The sequence below is a fragment of the Armigeres subalbatus genome, chromosome 1 (genome assembly GCF_024139115.2).
Source record: "Armigeres subalbatus isolate Guangzhou_Male chromosome 1, GZ_Asu_2, whole genome shotgun sequence".
Lineage (NCBI taxonomy): Eukaryota > Metazoa > Arthropoda > Insecta > Diptera > Culicidae > Armigeres > Armigeres subalbatus.
The window spans coordinates 183,230,853-183,255,559 of record NC_085139.1 but is presented as its reverse complement, the minus strand read 5'-3'; the positions used below and the strand labels follow the sequence as shown (position 1 = coordinate 183,255,559).

At 42.3% G+C, this 24,707-nt stretch overlaps 1 protein-coding gene across 12 annotated transcripts in view; it reads left to right on the top strand.

The window, feature by feature from the left end:
• The window catches only part of LOC134205589 (sex determination protein fruitless), a 692,280-nt gene that overhangs the window by 553,202 nt on the left and 114,371 nt on the right, over window positions 1–24,707 (top strand). For 10 of the 12 annotated variants that reach the window (XM_062680960.1, XM_062680959.1, XM_062680963.1 and 7 more), the window contains one exon: window positions 5,378–5,525. In XM_062680960.1, the coding sequence (XP_062536944.1) occupies window positions 5,400–5,525 (126 nt within the window). In that variant the 5' untranslated portion in view covers window positions 5,378–5,399. Of the gene's footprint in view, window positions 1–5,179; window positions 5,196–5,375; window positions 5,526–24,707 lie in introns of those variants that run through there. The other 2 variants (XM_062680961.1, XM_062680967.1) reach the window with 2 other exon arrangements.

Genomic DNA, 24,707 nt, shown 5'->3' with positions numbered 1-24,707 from the left:
AAGGCTCGGAAATATACTTTCAGCAGGCTTGTGAGCCTCTTTTTAAAAGGCCCGGAAGTCTCATTTCAAGAGGCTCGGAAGCCTCCTTTCAAAAGGCTCGTCGGAAGCCTGCTGTCAAAAGGCTCATAAGCCTGCTGTCAAGAGGCTCGTAAGCCTCTTTTCAAGAGGCTCGTAAGCTTTTTTTCAAGAGGCTCGGAAGCCTCCTTTCAAGAGGCTCGGAAGCCTTATTTTAAGAGGCTCGGAAGCCTTCTCTTAAGAGGCTCGGAAGCCTCCTTTCAAGAGGCTCGGAAGCCTTCTTTTAAGCTTTTTTCTTTAAACTTTCTTTTTTTTAAGGATTTAAAAGGCTTGGAGGCCTCATTTCAAAAGGTTATTAAACCTCCTTTCAAGTGGTTCGGAAGTCCTTTCTCAAAGAGGCTCGGAATTCTTTTTATAAGAGGTTTGGAAACTGACTTTCAAGTTGTTAAGAGGAATCTTTTCAAGATGCCTAGAAGCCTTTTTCAAGTGGCTCGAAAACCGCCTTTCAAGAGGCTCGGAAACCTCTCTTCAAGAGGCTCGGAAGGTTGTTTTTCAAAAAGCTTTCAAGAGCCTGGAAGCCTTCAATAGTCAAAAAAGTTCTGTAGGAAGCTCGATGTATGAACTTAATTTGAATTGGGAAGTTTCATGGAAAATTAAAATATCAGGAAAATTTTTTGAGATATAGGGGAACTGTACCGGTTTTGGCCATGTTCCTAATTTGGCCAATTTTGCGAATAACTCCAAAAATAAAGCAATTCGCAAGGGTTTAATTAGTTCCAACAAGAGATATATCCCTCACGCTTCAATGCTACTTTCAACTGATCGATTATTTTGGAAAAATATGTATTTTTCAGGGTTGGCCAAATTAGGCACTAAGTTGGCCAAAACCGGTGCACTTCCCCTATTCCGTTAGTGTCCAGGTCCTTTTTCCATATATCTTATGAGTTAAGCTTATTTTTATTAACAGCAAAAAAACAAAGGGGGTACCTCAATTAATGGAAAAGTTCGAAGCGGTACCTCTCAAGGAAAAGGTTGAGAACCGCTGCTTTGGTGGAACGGCTCCCTCATGCCATTGTGCGGTTATTGGCATCTCCGAGTAGAAGAAGCAGTTTGGGGATTCACTTCAATACACCTTCAAGCGGATCGTGGAGGCTTGTGATTTTTCCTTTCGGCAGCTATAACGATATCACGGAAATAGGAAACGGCCAAGTAAGTCGCACAGCAATCATTGCGAGATCGGTGTCTAACTTCAGTTCTACTATGGGCTGGTCGGAGGATACTCTAATTGCAACCGAATGATAGGAGTTTTCTATCCATCGCCAGGATTGTTGGCTGATGATCCCGGTCCAGATCTTAAAATCCTGATCCGGTAGATCATGTAAATAAGAAATCGTCCATTGTCCATTGGATGACAAAGGCAGAAATGAGTTGAGAGAGACAGAGTCATAGTTAACATCTCAGGGGTCAAAAAAATATAAATGTGCGGAGTTATTGATTGGGCTGACAGAACCCCGCCTGTAGAAGGTGTCAGAAGGCTACCCTCCAAAGGCATTGGTTGTTTTCTTTATTATTGTCCATTTTCTCCTTTTCGTTCGCGAAAAGTCGACTTCGGTTTGGTAATCGATTATTCGCTACTGACAGAGTTGCGATGGAATCTTTTGGAGGGAATGAAGTTTTGGAGGGAATGAAGTTACTTATCTTTAGCATTTGAGTTCGTATGGAGCTTCTTGATGGCGTTTTTCAGCCCTTAAATTTAATCGTCCTTGCCAGCGTTAACGACTACGAAAAAACTTTGTATTCTCGCGGCGCTTCAGGGTATGACGCGTCATTTTCAACTCTGATCCGCTGTATGGCAACTTCTTTTTCATAGATAGAGTACCTGGTCTTACACCTAATCTATCCGTAAAAGATTCCTCGATTCTTCATGAAAGCCTCCTTGACAGCTTTCTCCTCAGACAGTCATAATAAAAACGGATATAACGGTGATGATGCGCTAGTGATATATAGGTGATGTAATGTAACTGCCCCGCAAAACATTGTGGATCCATAAAACCGGAAGGTAGTGGCCTGGTGAAATTCTCATTTAATCTGATTTCGAGACCGCTTTGACCACTCCCAGGCCCTCTTTGGGTTCCCTAGTCGGGTTGGTCGGCCATCTTGTTCAAATTAAGGATTAGTTTCAAACCCGCAAGTTGCTTGATTTTGATGTCTGTGCTAGCGATGCATGTTCAGGATTCGCCATGACAGAGCCGTGCTGCTGCCATCTAGTGGAGATGGACGTGTGCGTGAAATCACTGTATTTTGACATGGTGGAGATAGGAAGTATATTTTAAAATGCTTTCAAAATGTTTTTATCAGTGCTATACTGAAAAATAAAATTTAAATACGTAGGGTTAGAATTTTTGAAAACTACATGTTAGGCTACTTATCAACACATGTTTTTTTATTCGAAATAATTCAACTTTCGTGCCGATAATCTAAAAGTAAATGAAATTTTTAACCTGAAAAATTAAACCATTTTCGGGTAAAATGTGTTTTAACGTTTCAAAAAGTGTTTTAAAATTTACGTATTTTACCTATTTCTAAACTTTTTATCAATTCTTCTTCTTCTTCATTCGCATTACATTTCCCATTGGGACATTGCCGCCTCGCAGCTTAGTGTTCAATAAGCACCCGAAAATTTCCTAGACTGGACCGAGAATCGAACCCTGCCCCCATTAGCATGGTCTTGCTTTGACGTCGTACATCTTACCGCACCGATTCAGAATCCCATTGAGTTTATTCGTTCCAAAGTGAAAGTCCAAACAATAAAGCTCTAGTCGTAGTTATTGCATTCTCAATATTGTCTCATGGGGGTGAACTCCATGATTAATTAATTCGAGATGTCTTTCAGCCAACTTTTATTGTCTGCACTGTCAGGCACGTGTCCGCAGCGTAATCCGGCCACCAGCCTTAGCGCTAGGTTCAAATAAAGTGAGTTCAACTTTTGGGTTAAGGTCAGCAGTCGCCGCATCGCAGTCCAAAACCGAAGCCTGTGCTTAGCAAATATGGCCCTGACAAAACCAGTAACTAAACAGATAGGAAAAAAATGGCACGTTTTGGCAAGTCACTCACCAATGACCAACGGCGGATTAGTTCGGGGGCTATCATCGCGGGGGGATTGATGATACTGACGATGATGATGATGGTGTAACTGCGATCATGGAACCAAGCTGAAAATTTATGGGAATTTGCCGAACGACAGACAAACAAGCCAAAGGGAAGAATGGTCTAGAGCAGAATCTTCACTACAAAATATAAATTTTCATTTTTTCTCATGCTGGGGAATTTTTTATAATTTAGGAGCTTTCGCAATGAGTTTTTGTAATAATGCTATAAAACGGATAATTACGTTTTCATATTTAGAAAGCTGTTTTTCGTGGCATCTTCAATAATGCGTATTGTTCCACCTTGCCGCACTAATCTTTGTTACCGCGAAGGAAGAAAAGAGCTGACAAAATGCGAATAAATGACGGTCACGCGAAGATCTGCAAACCTACTCGCGGCGTGGCGTTGTCAATAGAGGCCCCGTAATGATGATAATCCGATCATTTTAGAGACAGTTTTGCGAGCATGTATGTGTTTGGTTGGGTTTATTAGATAATAGTGATACATTTGCGTGATCAGACATGATTAGCTAAATTTTGGGGGCAATCGTTCGAAGGGGTGTCAAATGACATTCAGGATCTTCTAATATATGGATTTTTACCACCGTCATAATCTGGCATCCGATTTGACGTACACTTGAATATTTACACAAAAGCTGTGTTTTTGGGAATACATCCTATGTGGCAACTCATCCAACTTGTAAGACATTGATACATACATAAGTTCCTGCCATTTGGTCGAATCGTTAGATCAAATGCTCTCTACCGTAACTCATTCTTATCCAAATAAACCAAGTACATGTGAGCAGCAGTTCTTTGATTTCTCCTTTCAAACATTCAAAAAGTAACCAAAAATCATGTTGACATACCTTCTTTTGTTCCATTAGCCCCAATGGAGACAATTACCTTCGCTCTATTCCAGCTCGGTCATCGAAACCGACAATCATCTTATAAGCTACCACCACTGCTACTGCTGGCATAATCCACCCTCATCTCTGATGGATGCCGGGACTGGCTTTTCGAGAAATAAAGTCACATCTAAACTGGCTGCCAGGTTCAGGCAAGTCGGCCGAAAAGGAGCACCCTTTTTGCTGCCGTATCACAGGGGGAGGCCAAAATGTTTACATTGCATGTCTCCGAGAACGAAGAGTGTCATATATGCAAACAATCAGATGCACGGCTGTTACCCCATCATCAGCCTGGCCCGCCAGGATGTCTACCGGAGTGCGAAAAGTGCAAGAATTGTAAAGATTCTTTACCAAAATAAAATTCAAACAAAATATATCACTCCATATTTTTGATCATTGTGTCAGAGATCAGCTTAGCAATAAAAGTATACATGACTATGAGTATTCTGCTTACAAAAGTATAGCTTTTACAAATCATGATGATTTTTAGTTGCGCCAGGAAAATAAAATACAGAAACGCTGTATTAAAACAGCCCCAAATTTACCCATCTTCCATCATCCGGATATCTTCGCTGACTGTCTGACATACACAGAGATGATGGTCTTTCGATTCACAACATGAGCCAGTTTTTCTTAGTCTGTCACTTCCCACCAGCCAACCAGCCAGTAACCTGCCCGACCGACTGACTCACTGAGCACAGTGCAGACGACTGCAACCAGCCACAATCTTCGGTCGGTAACAAATGTTTCCGGTTCCCTCCAGTTCCTGTCGTCCCCACAAACCCAACCGCTCATCATCGTCGTATATCGTCTTGAGGAGGAGCAGGCACAGTAGGAACAAATCTGCAACCGTTTTACTTTTCTTCCGAAAGTTTTCGTGGTCGAGAAGGTATATTTAATTTGTCACCGCACCCGTACATTTCTTCCCAAATTTGCGAATGTGCTACTTGCTACCTTCGTGTTCCGGGAAAACCATCAAACGAAGAAAATGATGGGATGTTTACCAAACCAACACCAACCCAGCACGACAGCCACAGCCAACAACGATTGAGGACACATGGCGGAAACAAAAAGGCAAGACATTCTACACCAGATGACGAGGGCTCAAGTGGCAAATAATGAAAAGGTTAGGTTCTTCCCGTGCTGTGGCATAAGGGTTGCTTACCCCTATTCTGAGAACAAGTACAAGTGTGACCGAAATTAGAATGAATTCAACCCCATTTTTCCTATTTTTTCTACTTTCACTATACCAAAAACGATTATGGCTAACCGATTTCTTCAACCTTGTTTTTTCCTTTTTTTTTACAGGAACAGCACTGACACAGGAACAATGGACCAGCAGTATTGCTTACGCTGGAACAACCATCAATCCAACCTGACAACCGTGCTCAGAACCCTGCTGGAAGATGAGAAACTGTGTGATGTCACGCTGGCCTGCGATAATGGAATTGTCAAAGTGAGTATCGATCTTGCATATGTTTTGAATTCTTTTCCATCAGACTTCTCGCATATTTCGCAAACCAACAGATTTCCCAACAAACTATTGACGAACCTCTGATTGAAAAATACGGCCAGATATTGTTTCATTCGCAAAAAAGGCATTTGTCTTACACTGAATGCCTCGGATTATGATTTTTGAACTCTTTAAAACTTTTACGCTACGGGTAATATTATTTTTCGAAGCTCCTCAGTCAGTACTTCCACAAATTTATCATCATTCATGAGGTACAAAGATTCTTATTATAATACTTCCCCCGTTTCTATGAGATCCTAACGTTTTTCTTAGAAGTTTGATTTTTATTGTCCATTCATTTCTATGAATCCCCTCCTCAGCTTTTAAAAATTCTAATTACAATTATGGCTTCGAATCGCTTAAAAGTTTTCAGTTTCTCTTTTTCGAGGTCTCTTCAGAAAATGACGACCATCATCGGCTTGTCGATAAATTTCCTAAACTGCGACTTGCTTATATTGTGAAAGACTCTACGCCAATTGAACCGGTGCCAGCGAAAGTGGTACATGTTACATTGAGTAAATTTTTCAGGAGACGCATTTTCCCAAAAACATTGAATAATAAATTCATATTTGCAATTTTTTGCAACTAAACTGTACCAACATGTTATGACTGATGTGCCTAAAGATAGTAGTGAAAAATAAGCGAAGTTTATGACAAACTTCAAGTTTATTGGAACAAATTGCACATGTACCACTATTAATGGGAACAAAAGGAAACAGAAACCGAAAAACGTTGACATTAAAAGTGGTACATGTACATTTTTGAAATCATTCTAAACGGCAGTAAACTATCTTGAAATTCAAAATAGGATTAAAATCTGTTGTGATAACAGTCATGTTGCCGAATATTCTTTAAAATAAGCTGATTTTAGTTGGTGGAACTTTACATGTACCACTTTTTCTGGCAACGAAATGGCCATTGTGATATATACCAGAAAATAAAATGTGCATATTTCCAAATTTTGTTGCCAAAAATCACTCTTTCGTTATTCCCTTATTAGATCTTTGGAAATAGAAGCCGTTGGTGTAAAAAAACTCAAAATTGACTAAAATGGTTTTTGTACCACTTTCGCTGGCACCGGTTCAATTACTATTGGGAAAAGTAGTGATGCTAATGTAATCTAAGTAGCTCTAAGCAATCATGATATTCCCCCCTACCTTAGTTACTAGCAGTTTGTTATTTTTTCGAACAGTAAATTCTCAAGGCTCAAGAAGCAGGACTGCATCACGGTGTTTTGTAAATTGATGACTGCTGCAACGCTTGTGAATTTGAGTCTTCCGCTTTTAATTACATTCACAATACGGTTCACAAATTTGTCCCTCACTTAGACCTGTGCGGCGTGGTACATCATTTTCAGCCAGCGGCGGCGGCATGGCGACGTCACGCCGTTGATGATCAGCGGCGGCGTGGGTCAGCGTGAACTAGTTACAAAAGTCAAAATTTATCCGTAATTTCTTCAGAAGCTCCACAACGAATTCCTCAGGAAATTCCCCAAGTTAGTTGGGAAGTACACCAAGGAATTTTTCCAGGAATTCCTACGGAACTTCCTTCGGAAGTTACTCCAGGAATTTCTGTGGAAGTTCCTCCAGAAATTTCTTCGGAAGTTCCGCCAGCAATTCCTCTGGAAGGTCCGTAAGGAATTCCTCCATAAGTTCCGCCAAGAATTCATCCGGAAGATCCACCAGGAATTCCTTCAGAAGTTCCTCCGGAAGTTCCGCCGGGAATTTCTCCGGAAGCTCCAGCAGGAACAACTTCGGAAGTGCCTTCAGGAATTCCTCTGGAAGTTCCTCCGGAAGTTCCGCCAAGAATTCCTCTAGAAGTTCCACCAAGGATTCCTACGCAAGTTCTACCAGGAATTCCTCCGGAAGTTGCACCAGGAATTCCTCCAGAAGTTCCACCAGGAATTCCTCCGGAAGTTCCACCAAGAATTCCTCCAGATGTTCCGCCAGGAACTCCTCCGGAAGCTCCGCCAGGAATTCCTCCGGAAGTTCCGCCAGGAATTCCTCCGGAAGTTCCACCAGGAATTCCTCCGGAAGTTTCACCAGGAATTCCTCCGGAAGTTCCACCAGGAATTCCTCCGGAAGTTCCGCCAGGAATTCCTCCAGAAGTTTCGCCAGGAACTCCTCCAAAAGTTCCACCAGGAATTCCTCCAGAAGTTCCGCCAAAAATTCCTCCGGAAGTTCCGCCTTGAAATCCCTTCGGAAGTTCCACCAGGAATTCCTCCGAAAGTTCCGCCAGGAATACCTTCGGAAGTTCCACCAGGAATTCTTCCGGAAGTTCCACCAGGAATTCCTCCGAACGTTAAACTAGGTATTCCTCCAAAAGTTCCGTCAGGAATTCCTTCGGAAGTTCCGCCAGGAATTCCTCCGGAAGTTTCTCCAAGAATTCCTCCGGAAGTTCCGCCAGGAATTCCTCCGGAAGTTCCGCCAGGAATTCCTCCGGAAGTTCCGCCAGGAATTCCACCGGAAGTTCCGCCAGGAATTCCTCCGGAAGTTCCGCCAGGAATTCCTCCGGAAGTTCCGCCAGGAATTCCTCCGGAAGTTCCGCCAGGAATTCCTCCGGAAGTTCCGCCAGGAATTCCTCCGGAAGTTCCGCCAGGAAATCCTCTGGAAGTTTCGCCAGGAATTCCTCCGGAAGTTCCGCCAGCAATTCCTCCGGAAGTTCTGCCAGGCATTCCTCCGGAAGTTCCACAAGGAATTCCTCCGGAAGTTCTCCTAGGAATTCCGCCAGAAGTTCCACCAGGGATTCCTCCGGAAGTTCCACCAGGGATTCCTCCGGAAGTTCCATTAGGAATTCCTCCGTTAATTCCTCCAGGAAACCCTCCAGAAGTTCCTCCTGAAATTCCTCCAGAAGTTCCTTCAGGAATTCCTACGGAAGTTTTTCAAAGAATTTCTCGGAAAGATCCTCCAGTAATTCCTCCGGAGATTCCTACAGGATTTCCTCCGAAAGTTCTTTCAGGAATTCCTCCGTAAGTTCCTTCATGAATTTTTCGGCAAGATTCTTCAGGAATTTTCCGCAAGATCCTCCAGGAATTCTGCAGGAGGCTTCTCCAGGATTTTTTCGGGAAGCTTTTCCAGGAACTCCTCTGGAAGTTTCCCCGAGAATTCTTTTCGGAATTCCTAAGAAATCCGTCCAAATTTATCCAGCAGTTCCTCACAAAGTTTCATCAAAATTCTTTTCAAATTCCTCCAGGAATTCTTCCGGAAGTTCCTACATAAATTAGAAGTTCCTCCAAGAATTACCCGGGAAGCTACTCAAGGAATTCTGCGGAAGGTTTCACCAAAAATTTCTTTCCGGAACTTCTAGCAAATTCCATCCAAATTCCTCCAGCAATTCCTCAGGAAGTTTTTTCAAACATTTCTTCAGAAGTTCTGAAAAAAAATTTAGGTTTTACTCTGTGCAAAACGATAATGAGGACAGAAAACATGTGTTTTGAGAAGAAGAGTATTCATGAAATATTCAAAAATATACACTGCCTACCGATGGGAATCAAATCCACACTTCCCAGTACGCTAGACGGGTGCTCTACCACAATTCTACAGTAAAACTTAATACTACCCTCATTAGGTTACCCTAGCGGTAATGTGTTAGATACGGTGCAGGTCCTTTCGGCAATTAGCAGATCAATCACACTCATCTATACTCTCTCTTCTCAAACAGGTGTAGGTTCGATTCCCACCGATAGGCAGTGGATATTTTTGCATATTTCATAAATATTCTTCTCCTCAAAACACATGTTTTCGGTCTTCAGTATCGTTTTCCATACAGTTCTTCTAAAAGTTCTTCGAAAGTTTTTCCAGGAATGCCACCTGAGGTTCCTTTAAGAATTCCTCCATGATTTCCTTTACAAGTTCTTGTTTTTTCTTGGAAAGGTTCCACCAGAAATTAGTTTGGATGCTCATCCAGGAATGCTTTTTAAGCTTCTCCAGGAATCCCTCGGAAAGTTTCTCAACGTTTTCCTCCCGATATTCCCGGTTCCATAAACATTCTTCAGGAAATTTCTTCAGAACCTCTTCGGGAATTTCTTCAGAATTTTTTTAGGAATTTCTTCCGGGAGTAATTCAGGTTATTTTGAGCAGACAATGTCATTGAATGCGGGATTTCGGTCCAGCTTTCGTGTACGTGCATATCTGAACGCTTTGTGAGTGGTACATACCCTGACGGAGGATGCCAAAATGATAAATGATGATAAAACTGATAAATGAATGACAAAACAAGATGTGAAAATCTTTGGCAAAAAATTTCAAGGCGGTAAGCTTTATGGCTGGTCGAGCAGGTGAACATCGAAGCTGTGACGGATATCTGTGCTTCAAGCTCGACTCCGGACCAAGCGAACACCTTGTGAACGATGCAGCAGTCTTTTCATCTTTGAGCAAGCTGTCAATTCCAATCATCATCGACGGTGGTAGACAAGATACGTTGCTATTGTTACGGCGCACCAGAAAGGCAGTCTATACGAGTTGGAATTCAAATCGTAGTTAGGAATTTATGGCATTGTAGACTAGGACATCTAAACCAACAATCGATCTCGAAGCTTATGCAACATGGTGGAGGGTATTGATACAAATCCAGAGATGATCGTATTTAGCAAACCATGTGTACAAGGAAAGCAGTGTTGTGGGCCCTTCAACGGTACACGTAAACGATCGACTCGTGTTTTGGAGAGATTTCATTCGGACGACTGTGGTCCCATTTATAAACTGCCCTCCACCCACATAGTTGGACAGATCGCGATGACAGCAACTTCTCGGTCATCTACATGCTGAAGAAGAAGAACCACATTTTCAAGCAATTCCGAGAATATGAAGCGATGGTGACAGCAGCTTTCGGCATGCAAATTTCAAAACTAACGATTAATCAAGGCACATAGTACGGATCAACCGTGCAAAAGAAATAGTATAAGAATAAAGGTATCCAGATTGAGACGGCAGTTGCTTATTCCTCGCAAGAGGAATGAAGTAGCTGAGAGATTCAACCGAACGTTTATTGAAAAGGTGATGCTGGATGCTGGGTCATTAGGCCGAAGGCCGTTAGGTCGAAGGTCATTAGGCCGAATTGTCATTAGGCCGAACGGTCATTAGGCCGAATGGTCATTAGGCCGAACGGTCATTAGGCCGAATGGCCATTAGGCCGAATGAGAACTGGGGAGTGAGAAGTGAGTAGTGCGATGTGAGGATGAAGTATAACGGAAGAAGAAAATAGCAAAAAGGAAGAAGAAGGAAGAAGGAAAAAGGAAGAAGGAAAAAGGAAGAAGGAAGAAAGGAGAAAAGAAGAAAGGAAAGGGAAAAAGGAAGAAAGAAGATGGAAGAAGGAACAGAAGAAGGAAAAGGGGAGAAAGAAGAAGGAAGAAGGAAGAGGAAGGAAGAAGAAAGAAGGAAGAAGGAAAAAGGAAAAAAAAAAGAAGGAAAAAAGAAGAAGGAAGAAGGAAGATGGAAGAAGGAAGAAGGAAGAAGGAAAAAAGAAGAAGGAAGGAGGAAGAAGGAAGAAGAAAAGATGGAAGAAGGAAGCTGGAAGAAGGAAAGAAAAAGAAGGAAGAAGGAAGAAGGAAAAAAGGAAGAAAAGAAGAAGAAGGAAGAAGGAAATAGAAAGAAGGAAGAAGGAAGAAGAAAGAAGGAAAAAGGAATAAGGAAGGAGGAAGAAGGAAGAAGGAAGAAGGAAGAAGGAAGAAGGAAAAAGGAAGAAGGAAAAAGGAAGAAGGAAGAAGGAAGAAAGAAGATGGAAGAAGGAACAAGGAAGAAGGAAGGAGGAAGAAGGAAGAAGGAAGAGGAAGAAGGAAAAAGGAAAAAGGAAGAAAGAAAAAGGAAAAGGGAAAAAAGAAGGAGGAAGTAAATAAGTAAATAGTAAGAAGTAAGAACGAAGAAGGAAGAAGGAAGAAGAAATAAGAAAGAAGGAAGTAGGAAGAATGGAGAAGAAGGAAGAAGAAAGAGAAAGTAAAGAAAAAAGAAGGAAGAAGGAAGAAGGAAGAAGGAAGAAGAAAGAAGAAAGAAGAAAGAAGTAAGAAGGAAGAAGGAAGTAAAGAAGTAAGAAGGAAGATAGAAGAAAGAAGAATAAAGAAGGAAGAAGGAAGCAGGAAGAATGAAGAAGGAAGAAGGGAGAAGGAAGAAAGAAGAAAGAAGAAGGAAGAAGACAGATAGCAGAAGGAAGATGCAAGAAGGGAGAAGGAAGAAGGGGTAAGGTGAAGAAAGAACTTCTCATTTTCACTTTTTGCTTCTTTTTGCTAATTCGGCCTAATGGCCATTCGGCCTAATGACCGTTCGGCCTAATGACCATTCGGCCTAATGACCATTCGGCCTAATGACCATTCGGCCTAATGACCTTCGGCCGGATGGCCTGGCAGCCGAAACGGTATTTATGGACTCTAAAATGCCGAAAAGGATCTAGTGTGTAACAGCGGTAACCTACTGAACCGAATGCCGACGAATGCTTTGTCGGTCCAGTTGACTCCCGCTGAGTTATGGATAGGGGTTAAGCCCAATCTGAAGAAGCTTCGCATTTTCCGATTAACTTTTTCATGGACACCTGGACAGTAGAGATAGAAACTAGATGTCAAAAGTTTTGAAGTTGTGATGGTTGGCTATGCGCAGAATGGTTATCGGCTTTGGAATCGCACCCATCGGAAGAGCATCGTGGCTCGTGACGTGAAGTTCGACGCAGTCGTTTTCCGTATGAATTTGAAGCAGAAGCTAATAAAGCTTCGCTATCGGAAGGGCAATATTCTTACGAAAAAAGGGGGATAAAGCAGTCACAACGCAAGCACATCAAGTCGCTAGGCAATTTGAGCAGGTAAACCAGCAAAACGATACCGACGATGAGGTATCAAATGAACTCGATGATGACAAGTCAAACGAAACCGATGATGAGATAGAGGAACCAACAGTATCGGCGCTCCCATCGCTTTCAGAAAACCGCGAATCCGAACGGCAACAGTTGCAACGCGTTGGTGAGGCGTTGCCATCGGGAGCGGACCTTTCCGTGTAAGTCTCTTGACTGTTTTGTTGGCCGTTGAGCAATTTCTGGGGTCCCGTTATCTACAGATGCATCAGAAACATACGGTCAAATTGCACGTAGAGATGATAAAGACGATTGGATGCGTGCTGGAGTCGCTGAGGAAGAACGATGTATGGCAAATGGTGACTTATACCAAAGATACTAAACCTCTGAAACCCAAGTAGATGTTCAATCAGAAGGAAGATGAAAAGTCCGTCTTGTAGCGAAGGGATTCCTTCAGAAGCAAGGAAGTCGTGTCCAGCACATGCACCGGTAGCTCGACTAGCTACAATCAAAACCGTATTGGCAGTTGGCGTTCAAAGGAAATATTTTTTCCACCAACTAAATGTACGTACTTGACCATTGTCATTCGATACGGTATGCAAGACTATCCGGTCTGATGACCGGTATATACATTCCCCCCCTTCCATCTGAGCGTTCATGTCACCGATGAAGTATCCATCGTATGTCTGCCCCTGCACTGCTTTATAATCGTATGGTCTCCCTTCGTGTGGGCAATACTCGTTGAAGGATGCTATGATTGGTGGTGCCATAGCTCTGGTAGAAAGTAGCTTTTCCACACTGTCATGTCCAGCACACGCAAAAAAAGCGTTCCTGAATTCGTGAATTAGCAAAAATACACCGTGATTTAATTCATGGATTCGGGAACACCAGTCACGTTTTCCAGAATGTTCCAGAAAACGTAACTGTGTTCCCGAATCCGTGACTGTTGTTCACGAAAAAATACACCGTGAACTCGTTAGTTCACGAATTCATGAACGCTTTTTTTTGCGTGCAGATTTCCTGCACCGCTACGACGTCGATTCTGCGGGGATGTAATTCATTGTGGATTATACTGTTGCAACATGCGAAACCTAACAACCTAGTCAGGTATTATAACTCGCTAATGGCCTGGGCAGGAATCGTTAAGCCCTTGGACATAGTCCTTGCTGCTCTAAATCGTTGAAGTTGCTGCCCGACGACCGTCGAAGTTGCTGTCATCGTCAATTTTTAAAATGAAAACAAGCTAGGTTAACTTGATCGACAGTTCGAACAAAACCTATAAATTTCCTTGTTTAACAACATAAATTTATATGTTGGTTCCAATTTAAACGTGCATTAATTTCATGATTCATATTCCGCCGTGGCTAATTTTCATAATATTTTACTGTTAATACTGTGTATTAACAGCCATTAATGTTGCAACCCGGCTTATCTGTTCCGGAAGCTCAGTCCCACCCTTTCTGGTTTCTGGTCAACCGAGCCTGTCCGGACGAAATCTTTCTAGCCGAGTGCCGTCGCAGCTACGTCATCCCAATATCGAAGCACAGTGTCTCATCTCGGAATATCTCTCATTATCTCGCTAACCTCTACGCGAGTAATGGAAGATTCGGGTTTCAACAGCATACCTTTTTTCTGGGTATGGAAGCGTGACTTTCGTTGTCGGTCTAGGGAACGCCCTTCAGAGCGCCTTTGATGAGGATAAACAACACCATTAGTAATGCAGCAACTCAGCGAATGGAGATTTTTGGGCAATATACTGATTCTTGCTACGAGTTTCGTCAAATGGCAATAATTTCTAGCAATCGCTAGAACTGGAAATGGACTTCCATACCGTTTCCATTACTATTCCTATACCTTCAACTTGAGTATTCTAACAGTAATCTGCTAGAATTGGAAATGAACTATAGAGCTCGTTTCCTACATCCAATTAGAAATTCCATCAGTTACTTTCTCCTATCTATCACATTGGCAGCTCGTTAACCAAGACGGACCTCTGCCTCTCGAACCTAACCCAAAAATTCCAACAAATTCCGCATGAACTCGTGGCAAGTGCAGAGGTATATTCGGCTTGCAGTGGGCGAGTGATTGCATCATCATTTCCTCCCCCCTTCCCTACATTGACTTGCATTCTGACGTGGCAGGCGCCAGTATGACCTAACAAATGAGATCACCAGTACTTGTACATTGAATATGTGTGCTAGTCCCAAGCAAACATCTGTTGGTTCCCTGTGCAAGAACAGCTGATCTGGTCATAATGGAGTAGCAACTACGAGCAGTCAATCAAGCTCAAGCTCAAGCTCAAGCTCGGATGTTTCTCAATCTAACATGCATAGGTTTAAATAAAACCGTTTAAACCTATGCATGTTAGATTGAGAAACATCCGAGCTTGAGCTTGAGCTTGGACTTGATAGAAAATTATATTAGTTATTCAAAAACATCATTGGAAGCGATTATTTTTTCATGAAAGTTATCAAAGAATCGATTTTTCCGAAAGATAGAAAATTTGACGTTTTCAAATCTTGAGGGAGACTTGATCCCTATAACGAGGAGAATTTATCCCTATTTGAGCTGAAAATGTATAAGTTGTTTCAAGTCTAATGAAAGGCCAAAATAGTTTATTTTCAAATACTACCAATTCTTTATAGTTTAACTTGACAGCAGTCGTGAAAATAACCTATTTTTTGTATTGAGTAAGGCAAGTATTTTGATCCTCGAATAGGGTACAGTGGTAGATATAATTTCTGTTTTATTAACAAAGTCTGCATGCTGGTCTCGATTTACCTGTTATGATAAATCAACTTCACTGAAAGACAGAGACCATATTACGACAACCGTTATGTTTTCATGTGGCTGATACAGTTAGGGTACTAAAACGGGTTGATTGATACATGAATAAATTTTTCATACTGGAAAGTCTCATTTTACTGTCGATAAATTAAAAAAATTGGCCGCATCGCAAATGCCATGACGAGTGGTAAATATTCCTGGTACCTTTTTTGGCCATCGTCGGAGGCACACCCGGAAGCACTCGTATTAAAGTGCAATATGCACGTCTAGCGGTGGGGACATTAACTGTTAAACATTTTTAAAGTACTCGGCGTTTCCTTCACCTTTCTGGCTAATTTCCATTCCGTTTAAGTCAACTGCTGAACCAGGGTCAACTTAATCAAACATTTTCAAAGCCTGACGGGACCAACAGCAGGAATATTCGTCCCCGTGTTGCAATACCCATTATAGACAGCCGGCTTCTGTACGGTCCTGAGCTACGCTGCATTGCATACTGCAACATCTTCATCGTCTTGTACCCGGCATTCAACAGCTCGAAAGACCTCCGTCAAATCTCCGAGAAATTAGAACTAATAAATCAGTACCTGTGGTGACTTAGCACTCTTTCAAAGCTGTGCCTGGCAGGTAAATCAATTATATTCTTACTATGTCTGAAACTTGATTATGCATATGTACAACATGTGAAAGTTCGGTATTGGAGGGTAACCGCCCTTCGGTGACTTGATCTCGCAATACATTTTTCAGAACCCCAGTTTAGTTTAGGAGTTAGTTCCCTGAAAAATGTATTGCGAGAGATCGGCTCCTGGTGCTGGGAATTTGGTTTCATCAGTACCTGCTAAGCTGTACGACGGAGGTCCTTCGTAGCTTAGTAGGGAAAGCACCTGTCATGCGAACTGGGGTCGTGGGATCAACCCCACCGAAGGGGCGGTTATCCTCCAATACCTTTTCCCAACTAAATCTATCACATGTTGTACATATGCATAATCAAGTTTCAGACATAGTAATTAATTTCCACTCCGGGTGGCTTAATACCCGGCATATAGGCAATTAACTTTGAATGTACTGAATTATATTCTGTTCTGTTTTCGTTGCGTATAAGCCGAAGCAAGAAAGTTCATGTAAATGCTTACCGCACGGATAGCACCTGATTCTCACGCAGCAGCAAACAAATAGTCTACGGATAAAGAAGAATATCAAAGCCGCCGTACATTTTTGGCAAACTGTCTCGTTTTTTTTTTGTTAAATATCTTGGCTGTGCATATGCACAGCCAAGATATTTAACAAAAAAATGGTTTTCGTACGGCCGAGTTGCCGAATAATATGCAATTAAACTGTCTCGGTTTGTTCGGTGCATGAAACTTGAACGGATAAAATGTAAACATTCGGGGAAACTCTGCCAACACGGATAGTAAGCTATAAATGTATCGGGTAGTCTTCCCAAACAATGCAGCATTTTTTCGGTCGAAACCGTGGGCCTGTTTATTGCCAACGCTACACCCTTTGTCAGACCGATCCTAGTCCTGACTGACTTCACCAGTGCAATCGCTGCGCTTCAAAGCGATCAACCAAGACACCCATGGATTCAGGCCATTCTCACCACCGTACATCAATCGACAACCTTTGTCTGGGTTCCGAGGCATTGTCGAGTTTTACCACTTCGGTTCCTTTGGCTGACGACAAAACGTGGTTTGAAGCGACATCAATAAGATTTGGGAGAACCAATTTGGGGCTTCCAATTCCATGCAGATACGGAAGATTAGTTGTCCACAGCTCACTGCAACAATATGCCGTCTTCGCACCAGTCACAACCGATTTTCGCAAAACTTCGGCGGTAGTCCATTCCGGACTGTTTGCGAAATATGTGGGGTGTGGAATTCCGTCGAACATTGTTAATTGTTTATTCGTCTTCGATTGGATCGTACAGACTACTCTTATTCTAAGTTCCTTATTCTAGATTTGAAACAATACTTGGACACATTAAAATCAAACAAATTACAAACATTATTAAAAGCTCTAAGGCAGGAGCTAAAGGGATTATTGTATCCGTACGTTGTTCGGTGGGTTGGGACAGCGAGTAAATCAGCGTGACGCAGGCTGTGGCTAGGTATGCTCAACTGTACATCCACGAGCAAGTCCGGACAGTCTATGTTACTACTGATGATGTCATACACTACAAGTCTTCTGAAGGTGAGTCGTCTTGTTGAGAGTAGTTCCAGGTTAATTAGCTGACATCGGGCTCTATAGTCAGGTAAGTGCATTGGATCGTTCCACGGTAGGTGCCGAAGTGCAAAACGGATGAACTGCTTTTGAACTCGTTCAATGCGAATCACTTGGGCCGTATGGTACGGCGTCCAAATAGGGGCAGCATATTCCAAAATACTCCTCACAAGTGCACAGTACAGAGCTTTCAAGGTGTAAACATCGGTGAAATGAGCTGCATTCCTACGAATAAATCCAAAAACTGCGAATGCCTTCGCCGTTATTGCAGAAATATGTTCGTTGAACCGCAATTTCGAGTCCATTGTAACGCCCAAGTCACGAATCGACGAAACACGCTCTAGTGCAGCATCGGCAAAAGTATAGCTGTACATTACTGGGGATATGATTCGGCAGGAGGTGATGACTTTACATTTCGCCACATTCACGCTCATTCCGTTTTCATCGCACCAACGGCGGAGTACGTCAATATCAGTTTGAAGAGCAACACAATCCAGCAAAGAGTATATTACTCTGAAAATTTTGAGGTCGCCAGCGTACAGAAGCTTTGCAGAGGTAAGGCAGTTGGTCAAGTCATTGATATACAGGATAAACAGTAAAGGTCCCAGCACGCTGCCCTGTGGCACACCCGAGGTAATGCTGAAAGTCCTAGACCGTGAGGCATCAACACGAACGAAAGCCTTTCTGCCAGTCAGGTATGACATTATCCAATCTGCTATCCATTCAGGAAACCCAAGTGCCGTAACAGCAACGGCATGTTGGTGAGGCACGGTGTCGAAAGCTTTCGAAAAATCTACGTATACGGAGTCCACCTGATTGCGCTTCTCGACTTCACGGAAGAGCGCATTAGAATAGCATAGCAGATTCGTTGTACTAGAGCGTTGAGGAAGAAAACCGTGCTGATGAATTGAAATGAGTGGTTTAACAGCGGATAACAAAACTTTATGAACTAATGATTCAAGAAGTTTTCCAACACTGGTCAGAATAACGTGGTATTAGGCAGCAGGTGTCGATATGTAACACTACCGGTGGATGGTGCTCGTCGATTGGTATGAGCGGCAGAACGGGCTGAGAGATGTCCATGTTGTCAGAAGCATTTGTGAAAACCAAGTCGAGCAGCCTATTGTTACGGTTAACGAAGGGGTTGATTTGCACCAAACCACATGTCGAGATGGCTTCGCTAAGGGAAATTTCTTGCTCGCTAGATGCGTTAGTTGTCAGATAGCCGTTGATGTCGTCATCGAAGATCCATTGAAGATGAGGGAGATTATAATCCCCAAGCAGCAGGAAAACGTCATTAACGGATGATTTATCAATTAAGCTTTGCACTGCCGTACAGTGGGTAGCATAAAGCTCGCAATCGGAATTCGGGCGAAGATAGATACCGAAAATATGCAGAGAGTTATGAGGAGTCTCAATGTGACTGCGACTTGTTCAAGTGCACAGCAGTCAGATAGGGACACTTCAGTACATTGCAATTCACGTTTGACTGCAACCAATACGCCACCGCCTCTAGAAAGACCACTGGTAAACTCGTTACGGTCGCAACGAAAATGGAGTAGTCCGATGAAAGCTCCGAATTACAAATATCGGATTTGAGCCAAGTTTCTGATAGCACAACAACATCGTAATCGCAGGATGAGAGTCGTAACTTCAAAACGGTTGTCTTAGTACGCAGACCCCTGACGTTTTGATAGTAGACGCTCAGGTAGCGGGAATCACTTGCAGCGGCGTCCTCTGCTGTGACGATCCTGTTCACGCAGACCGATGACTGAAAGCCATTGAACAATGCACTGGAAAGGGCGTTTGATTGAGGAATCGAACTGTTCGAATCTTGAAGGTACTCGCCTGATAATTGATTTTGGAAGACTCCTTCCCCAAACTCAACCTCAGGGCCAGGACGGCTGATGAACGTTGGCGGGATGGGCACGACTGAGTCGAGAGGGTTAGAGTCTTCCATGAAGCTTGTGATAAGAGCGCGTCCCGGAGTCCTAATAACTGAAGAGCTAGATGGTGTCAGTGATGGAGAGCGATTTGGTGCATCTGCGAGACCGTCTTTCGGTGAGGTGCCTCTGTTGCTTTCGATGGATGCTGACACTCGTCGGAATTTGGAAATTGAGACGAAAGGAGATTGAGAAAGCGCATTGCTCGCAGTGGAGTGGTACTTGCCTGCAGGTTGATTTCGGAAGACCCCATCTTCCAGCTCACACACAGGACCGGGACGGCTGTAGATCGCTGGCGGGAAGAGCACGACTGCGGTGAGAGGAATAGGGGCTTCCTTAATGCATGTGGCAAATCTGCGCCCCGGCATCTGCTCCACATACGTAGAACACGAATTTTGAGAGTAGCAACATCTCTGTAGCTCTTGACTTTTGTCAGGCAGGCGTCTCAGAATCCGTAGTTTTGAAGAATTTGATGGTGTTATCGACGTAAGGCGACTAAAATCTAGAAGCGAATTAAGGAGCGAATGTTTCGTAGAAGCATGATACTTGCCTGGATTAGGAGTTCGGAAGTCCCAGTTACCAAGTCACAGGACCGGGACGGCTGCAGGACGCTGACGGGATCGGCTCGACTGTGTTGAGAGGATATGAGGCTTCCTTGAGGATATTGGCAAGTTTGCGTCCCGGTGATCCGCCAACAGTAGATGGTTGATTTACTCTATCACCACCATTTCTGCCTCCACTGGGATGTTCAACAGATCGTTGGATGCAGATGGAAGTCTTGGTCGCCAAAAAAATGAATTAGAGCTGTCGCCAGAGAATTCTCGGAATACGATTCCTTTCGGCCATGTTGTTGAAGAGAGTGCTTTGGGCTTCAGGTCAGCACTCATTCCAATTTTAAAAGATATGAAGGACAATGTAGTAACGTCCCTGTTTTTAGCAACCAACCGGAAAGCTTGGATGTCGTCAGTGCCCATACGTTTTTTAGCAAGTGCTGCTACTTGATCGACGGAAACTTCTGGTGCGATGCGAGATAAATAAAGCCAAAACTTTTGTGGCGCCTTCGGAACGATTTTTATTTCAGTGGAAGGAGATAACGTACTGCCAGTTCCTTGCATAAGTTCTGGTTGAGCTTTCGGGAGAACATTCTTTGCTGGACTGAACAGACGTCGCTTTTTAGTCAGACGCGGTTCCACACCGATTTGATGAGATGTCTTCGGGGTATACGAGTTAGAGTTAAATAGAGCAGTAAAGTTTGTCCTGATTTCAGACTTCAATTCGGTCAATATTTCCGATTTGAGTTGTTTCAGAATGTCACTGTGAGAATCAAGAGCACGCTCTTGGCCAGCTTCGTAAGCTGCGCGGGTTGTGTTTCGGAAACGAGTGTCCTTCATCAAAGTAGTACAAGAAGGACAGAACCAGAAAAGTTGGTGATTCTTCATCACGTCCTCATAAACATCAACTGAAATTCCGGTACATCTTGGATGAAACTCAGCTGTGCAGAATCCACGACATCTTACATGGCTCTCAGAAGCATCTTCAGCGCAGGAATGGCAAATGATCGACATTTTCAGACCACGAAGAACGAGCGCAAATCCAGACGAGTTGGTATCGAAAAACCAACTTATAACGTCACCCCGTTTACCGTCTAACGAGACAACCGATCAATAAACAAAATATGGCAGCACCGCAGCAGAGTCAGTCGAAGCGATTCCGATCCGATGATAACTGATTTAACGATAATATCACTTCTTGTGAGTAATCCTCCTCTTGACTGTTGTACACAACACTAATGATTACAATAGGAAGCAAAACACGACTTTATAAGAGCAACGTAACACAGTAAATTTTAACACAAAGTGCCGACGCGGTGCGTAAACAATCCCGATGATACACTGCTATAGATGTGCTCGACTTGCGATTAGCGACAGTGATTTTGCAACATGTGATTTTGCAACATGTGATTTACCAGTAAATTTGGGCCTCCTGGGCATCCTAACACAGACAGGTGAAAGTCCCACCCGCGAATGGGCTCCAGCGATGTTAGGACCCACTCCTCTCAGTGATCGAACAGAAATTAACTACACCTTTATGATCAGCTAAGGGGAGCTTCAACCTCCTTCAAATTGCTCTATAATTCACATTTTCGTAAAGGCGTCATTTTTCGAAGATTATATCTTCTGACGGCACAATATGCAATACGTTTGTTCCCGAAACATTGAAAATGCTCTCGAGCTTCAATCTGCCCTATTGTTCGGACTGTAGACCAGGATGTCCTAATAGAATTGAATTGGATGAGCGTTCATCATTTCATCCAAGAATTCATTAGAGTTTTGGCCTTAAGATCTGCACGCGTATCCAAATGGCTGTTATCCTTTTTCCAAAATTGATAATGCACTTTGTAATCTATCTAATCTAATCTAATCTAATCTCATACATGCGTAGCCAATACTTGAAAGCATCCTGGAAAATGACGGTTTCTGAATTCCGTCATTTTTCTTATCATTTGGCCAGGCCAACTACGTAGTATGTACCGCAGAGATGACTCCTAGATATTGAGCGACTTCAGGAATACCTAAAGTCACTCAATAGCTTGGAATCGAGGGGAAAGGAAGAAAGCGTGGACCTCCCGTACCAAACGCTTCCAATAATATAGATACCTAATATATGATAAAAATCTTATACGTGTTTTTTGTATGATGTATATGAGCGTGTATGTGTGTATATAAGTGTGTATGTGTGTTTATATGTCTACACAGATAGACAAAAGTATTCGTCATGTTTTAATAGAACTACTATGAAAACATGACGAACACTCATGTCCACCAGTATATGTATGTATTTGTGTATATGTATGTGTGTATAATGTGAATGTGTGTGTGCGTTTGAGTGAGTGCGTGCGTGTTAAATTTACGGATCATCAAAACCTTACCTCTCATCAATAAATCTGACGCTGAACATGTTTGAGCATTTACATAGCCTTGATCGCAATATTAGCAAGGGCATTGCCCTTGATAACAATCGATCAGCCCTTGCAAGCACAAACATGCGCACGTCTTCCGGATCTGCAGCACTTTTTTATATACTACACATTTGTTTCGACCGCGGTCACTGCACTGGTTCTATTGTTCTACTTTTAGGCGAATCACCGCACAAAAGTAGAGCGCAAAAACCAACCGCACTGGAAGACGGTCGAAACGAGACTCAAGAGCCAACACGCACTGAACTAATTAACTTTATTACCGGCCGCGCAATGCAAAACACAAAATTTCGGCAAATCGCGCGATCGTTCTGCCGTCCGAAACAAGAGCCAACACGCACTGAACCAATTAACTTTATTACCGGCCGCGCAATGCAAAACACAAAATTTCGGCAAATCGCGCGATCGTTCTGCCGTCCGAAACAAGAGCCTACACGCACTCAATAATGCACTTTGTAATCTATGGAACCAAATTGGATATACCCTCAAAAATAATATTATTCCAGGTCTACCGAGAATTTTCTGGAATATACGTCCTATTGGCAGTTACATATTTCCAAAAATAGTTCATGCTATTAAATTCAAATGATTACAAATAGCGGGGCCTTCATTAGCCGTGTGGTAAGGTGCGTGGCTACAAAGTAGGACCGTGGTGAAGGTGGTTGGGATCGATTTCTGGTTTGGTGTAGGAAATTTTCGAATTGTGAACTTTCTCAATTTCCCTGGGCATAAAAGTATCATCGTGTTAGCCTCGTGATACATGAATGCGAAAATGCTAACTTGGCTTAGAAACCTCGCAGTTATATCAACTGTGGAAGAGCTTAATGATCACTAAGCTCTGAGGCAGCAATGTCCCAGTGAGGGATGTAACGCCAATAATAAGAAAGAGATCACTATTGACTTTAAGGCCAGTACTCTAATTCTTAGAATTTTTGGGTGGCTTGAAATGGAACATGCATTGAATTCAAATGATCACTAAGAGCATGTTTAATTTCTAAAAGGAACTAATAGATCTTTCGTTATGCGTATAGACCATAAGGCCTATACTTCAGGGAATTATTGGTTTTCCTGGAATAAATCACATGTTGAAGGAATGTCCGATTTGATTCCTGAATTGCTAGGAATATTGATACATGGTCCGCTGGGAGCATATATATAGGAAGGGCCGAGGAAATTTTCAAAGAAATTGCTGGAACAATCTCCTTCAGGAAATCCAGAAATAATTTCGATTGGATGAGTACCAATGTTTTTCATTGAATCATGGCCTAGATTGATTGGAAAATGTAAATATTTTCTACTACTTCTTGAATGTCAAAAAGGCACTCACCACCATTATCGAGCACAAAATACTGGATAGATGCATAAGCACTACAATGCTAGTGGCGATTATTTTCCTAGCCTAACCTGGCCGCTTGTTGTCCATCATGTTGTATGTTGGAAACGCGAACGGGAGCGACATTAGCAATCTTATACTTTTACATCAACTGTTTTTCCGAGCGAGTTTCTAAATAAAATTTTACAGGATCTCCTAAAGGAGTTTTCAAAGAAATGTCTTCAAACATTAGCAAGGAAATAGCAAAAAGAATTTATGAAGGCACCCGTAAAGGAATACTCGAAGAAATTTCCTAACTAATTGCTGGAAAATTTCTTTAAAGAAATTACCGAATTGAAATCCGAAGGAATTTCTTAAGTGTCGTAGCCAAGGAAATCCGTCTTCCGAAGTGCCTTTTACCAACGAAAACAAGCGCGGAACACCGAAGGATAATTCGCATGTTCACGCCTCAAATACATAACACTGAATGATCGTTTATTTTCACCGTTTGAATCATCTAGAATTCCTGTCAGCCTTCTGAGATTGAATTTCAAATTTCTTCTCATTAGCTTCTTAGTATGCTGGCATTTCAAATGCCAACTACGATTGAATTTCAAATTCGTTATCATTTTTTCTATTATTGTCACTTTTAAATATTTTAGTTTATTTCATTATTTTTATCATGAAATAAGAAATACGTTCCACTTTATCCATCAATGTAACCAACAAATGCAAATGCATTTTTCAGACTCACCTTATTCCCCACATTGAAAAAAAATTAAATAATTTTCCGAAGAAATTCCTAAAGGAATTCTAGAAGATGTTTCAAAAGAAAACCTGAAGAAAACTCCAAAATATTTTACGAAAATATCTCCGAGGGATTTACTTGAGGAATTTTCCCTGCAAGGGAATTACTTGAGAAGAGTTCCCAAATGAAATTCTGAATGAGGGAGTTTTGAAGTTTTGAAGAAGGGAGTTTTGAAGGCATTTCTGAGAGAAACTTCGGAGCAATTATTAGGATTCCCTATTTAAAGAATTTCTGAATTCATATCTAGAGGGAATACCTTGTAGAATTTCCGATGGAATTACTGAAGAAATTTTTAATTAAATGACTGAAG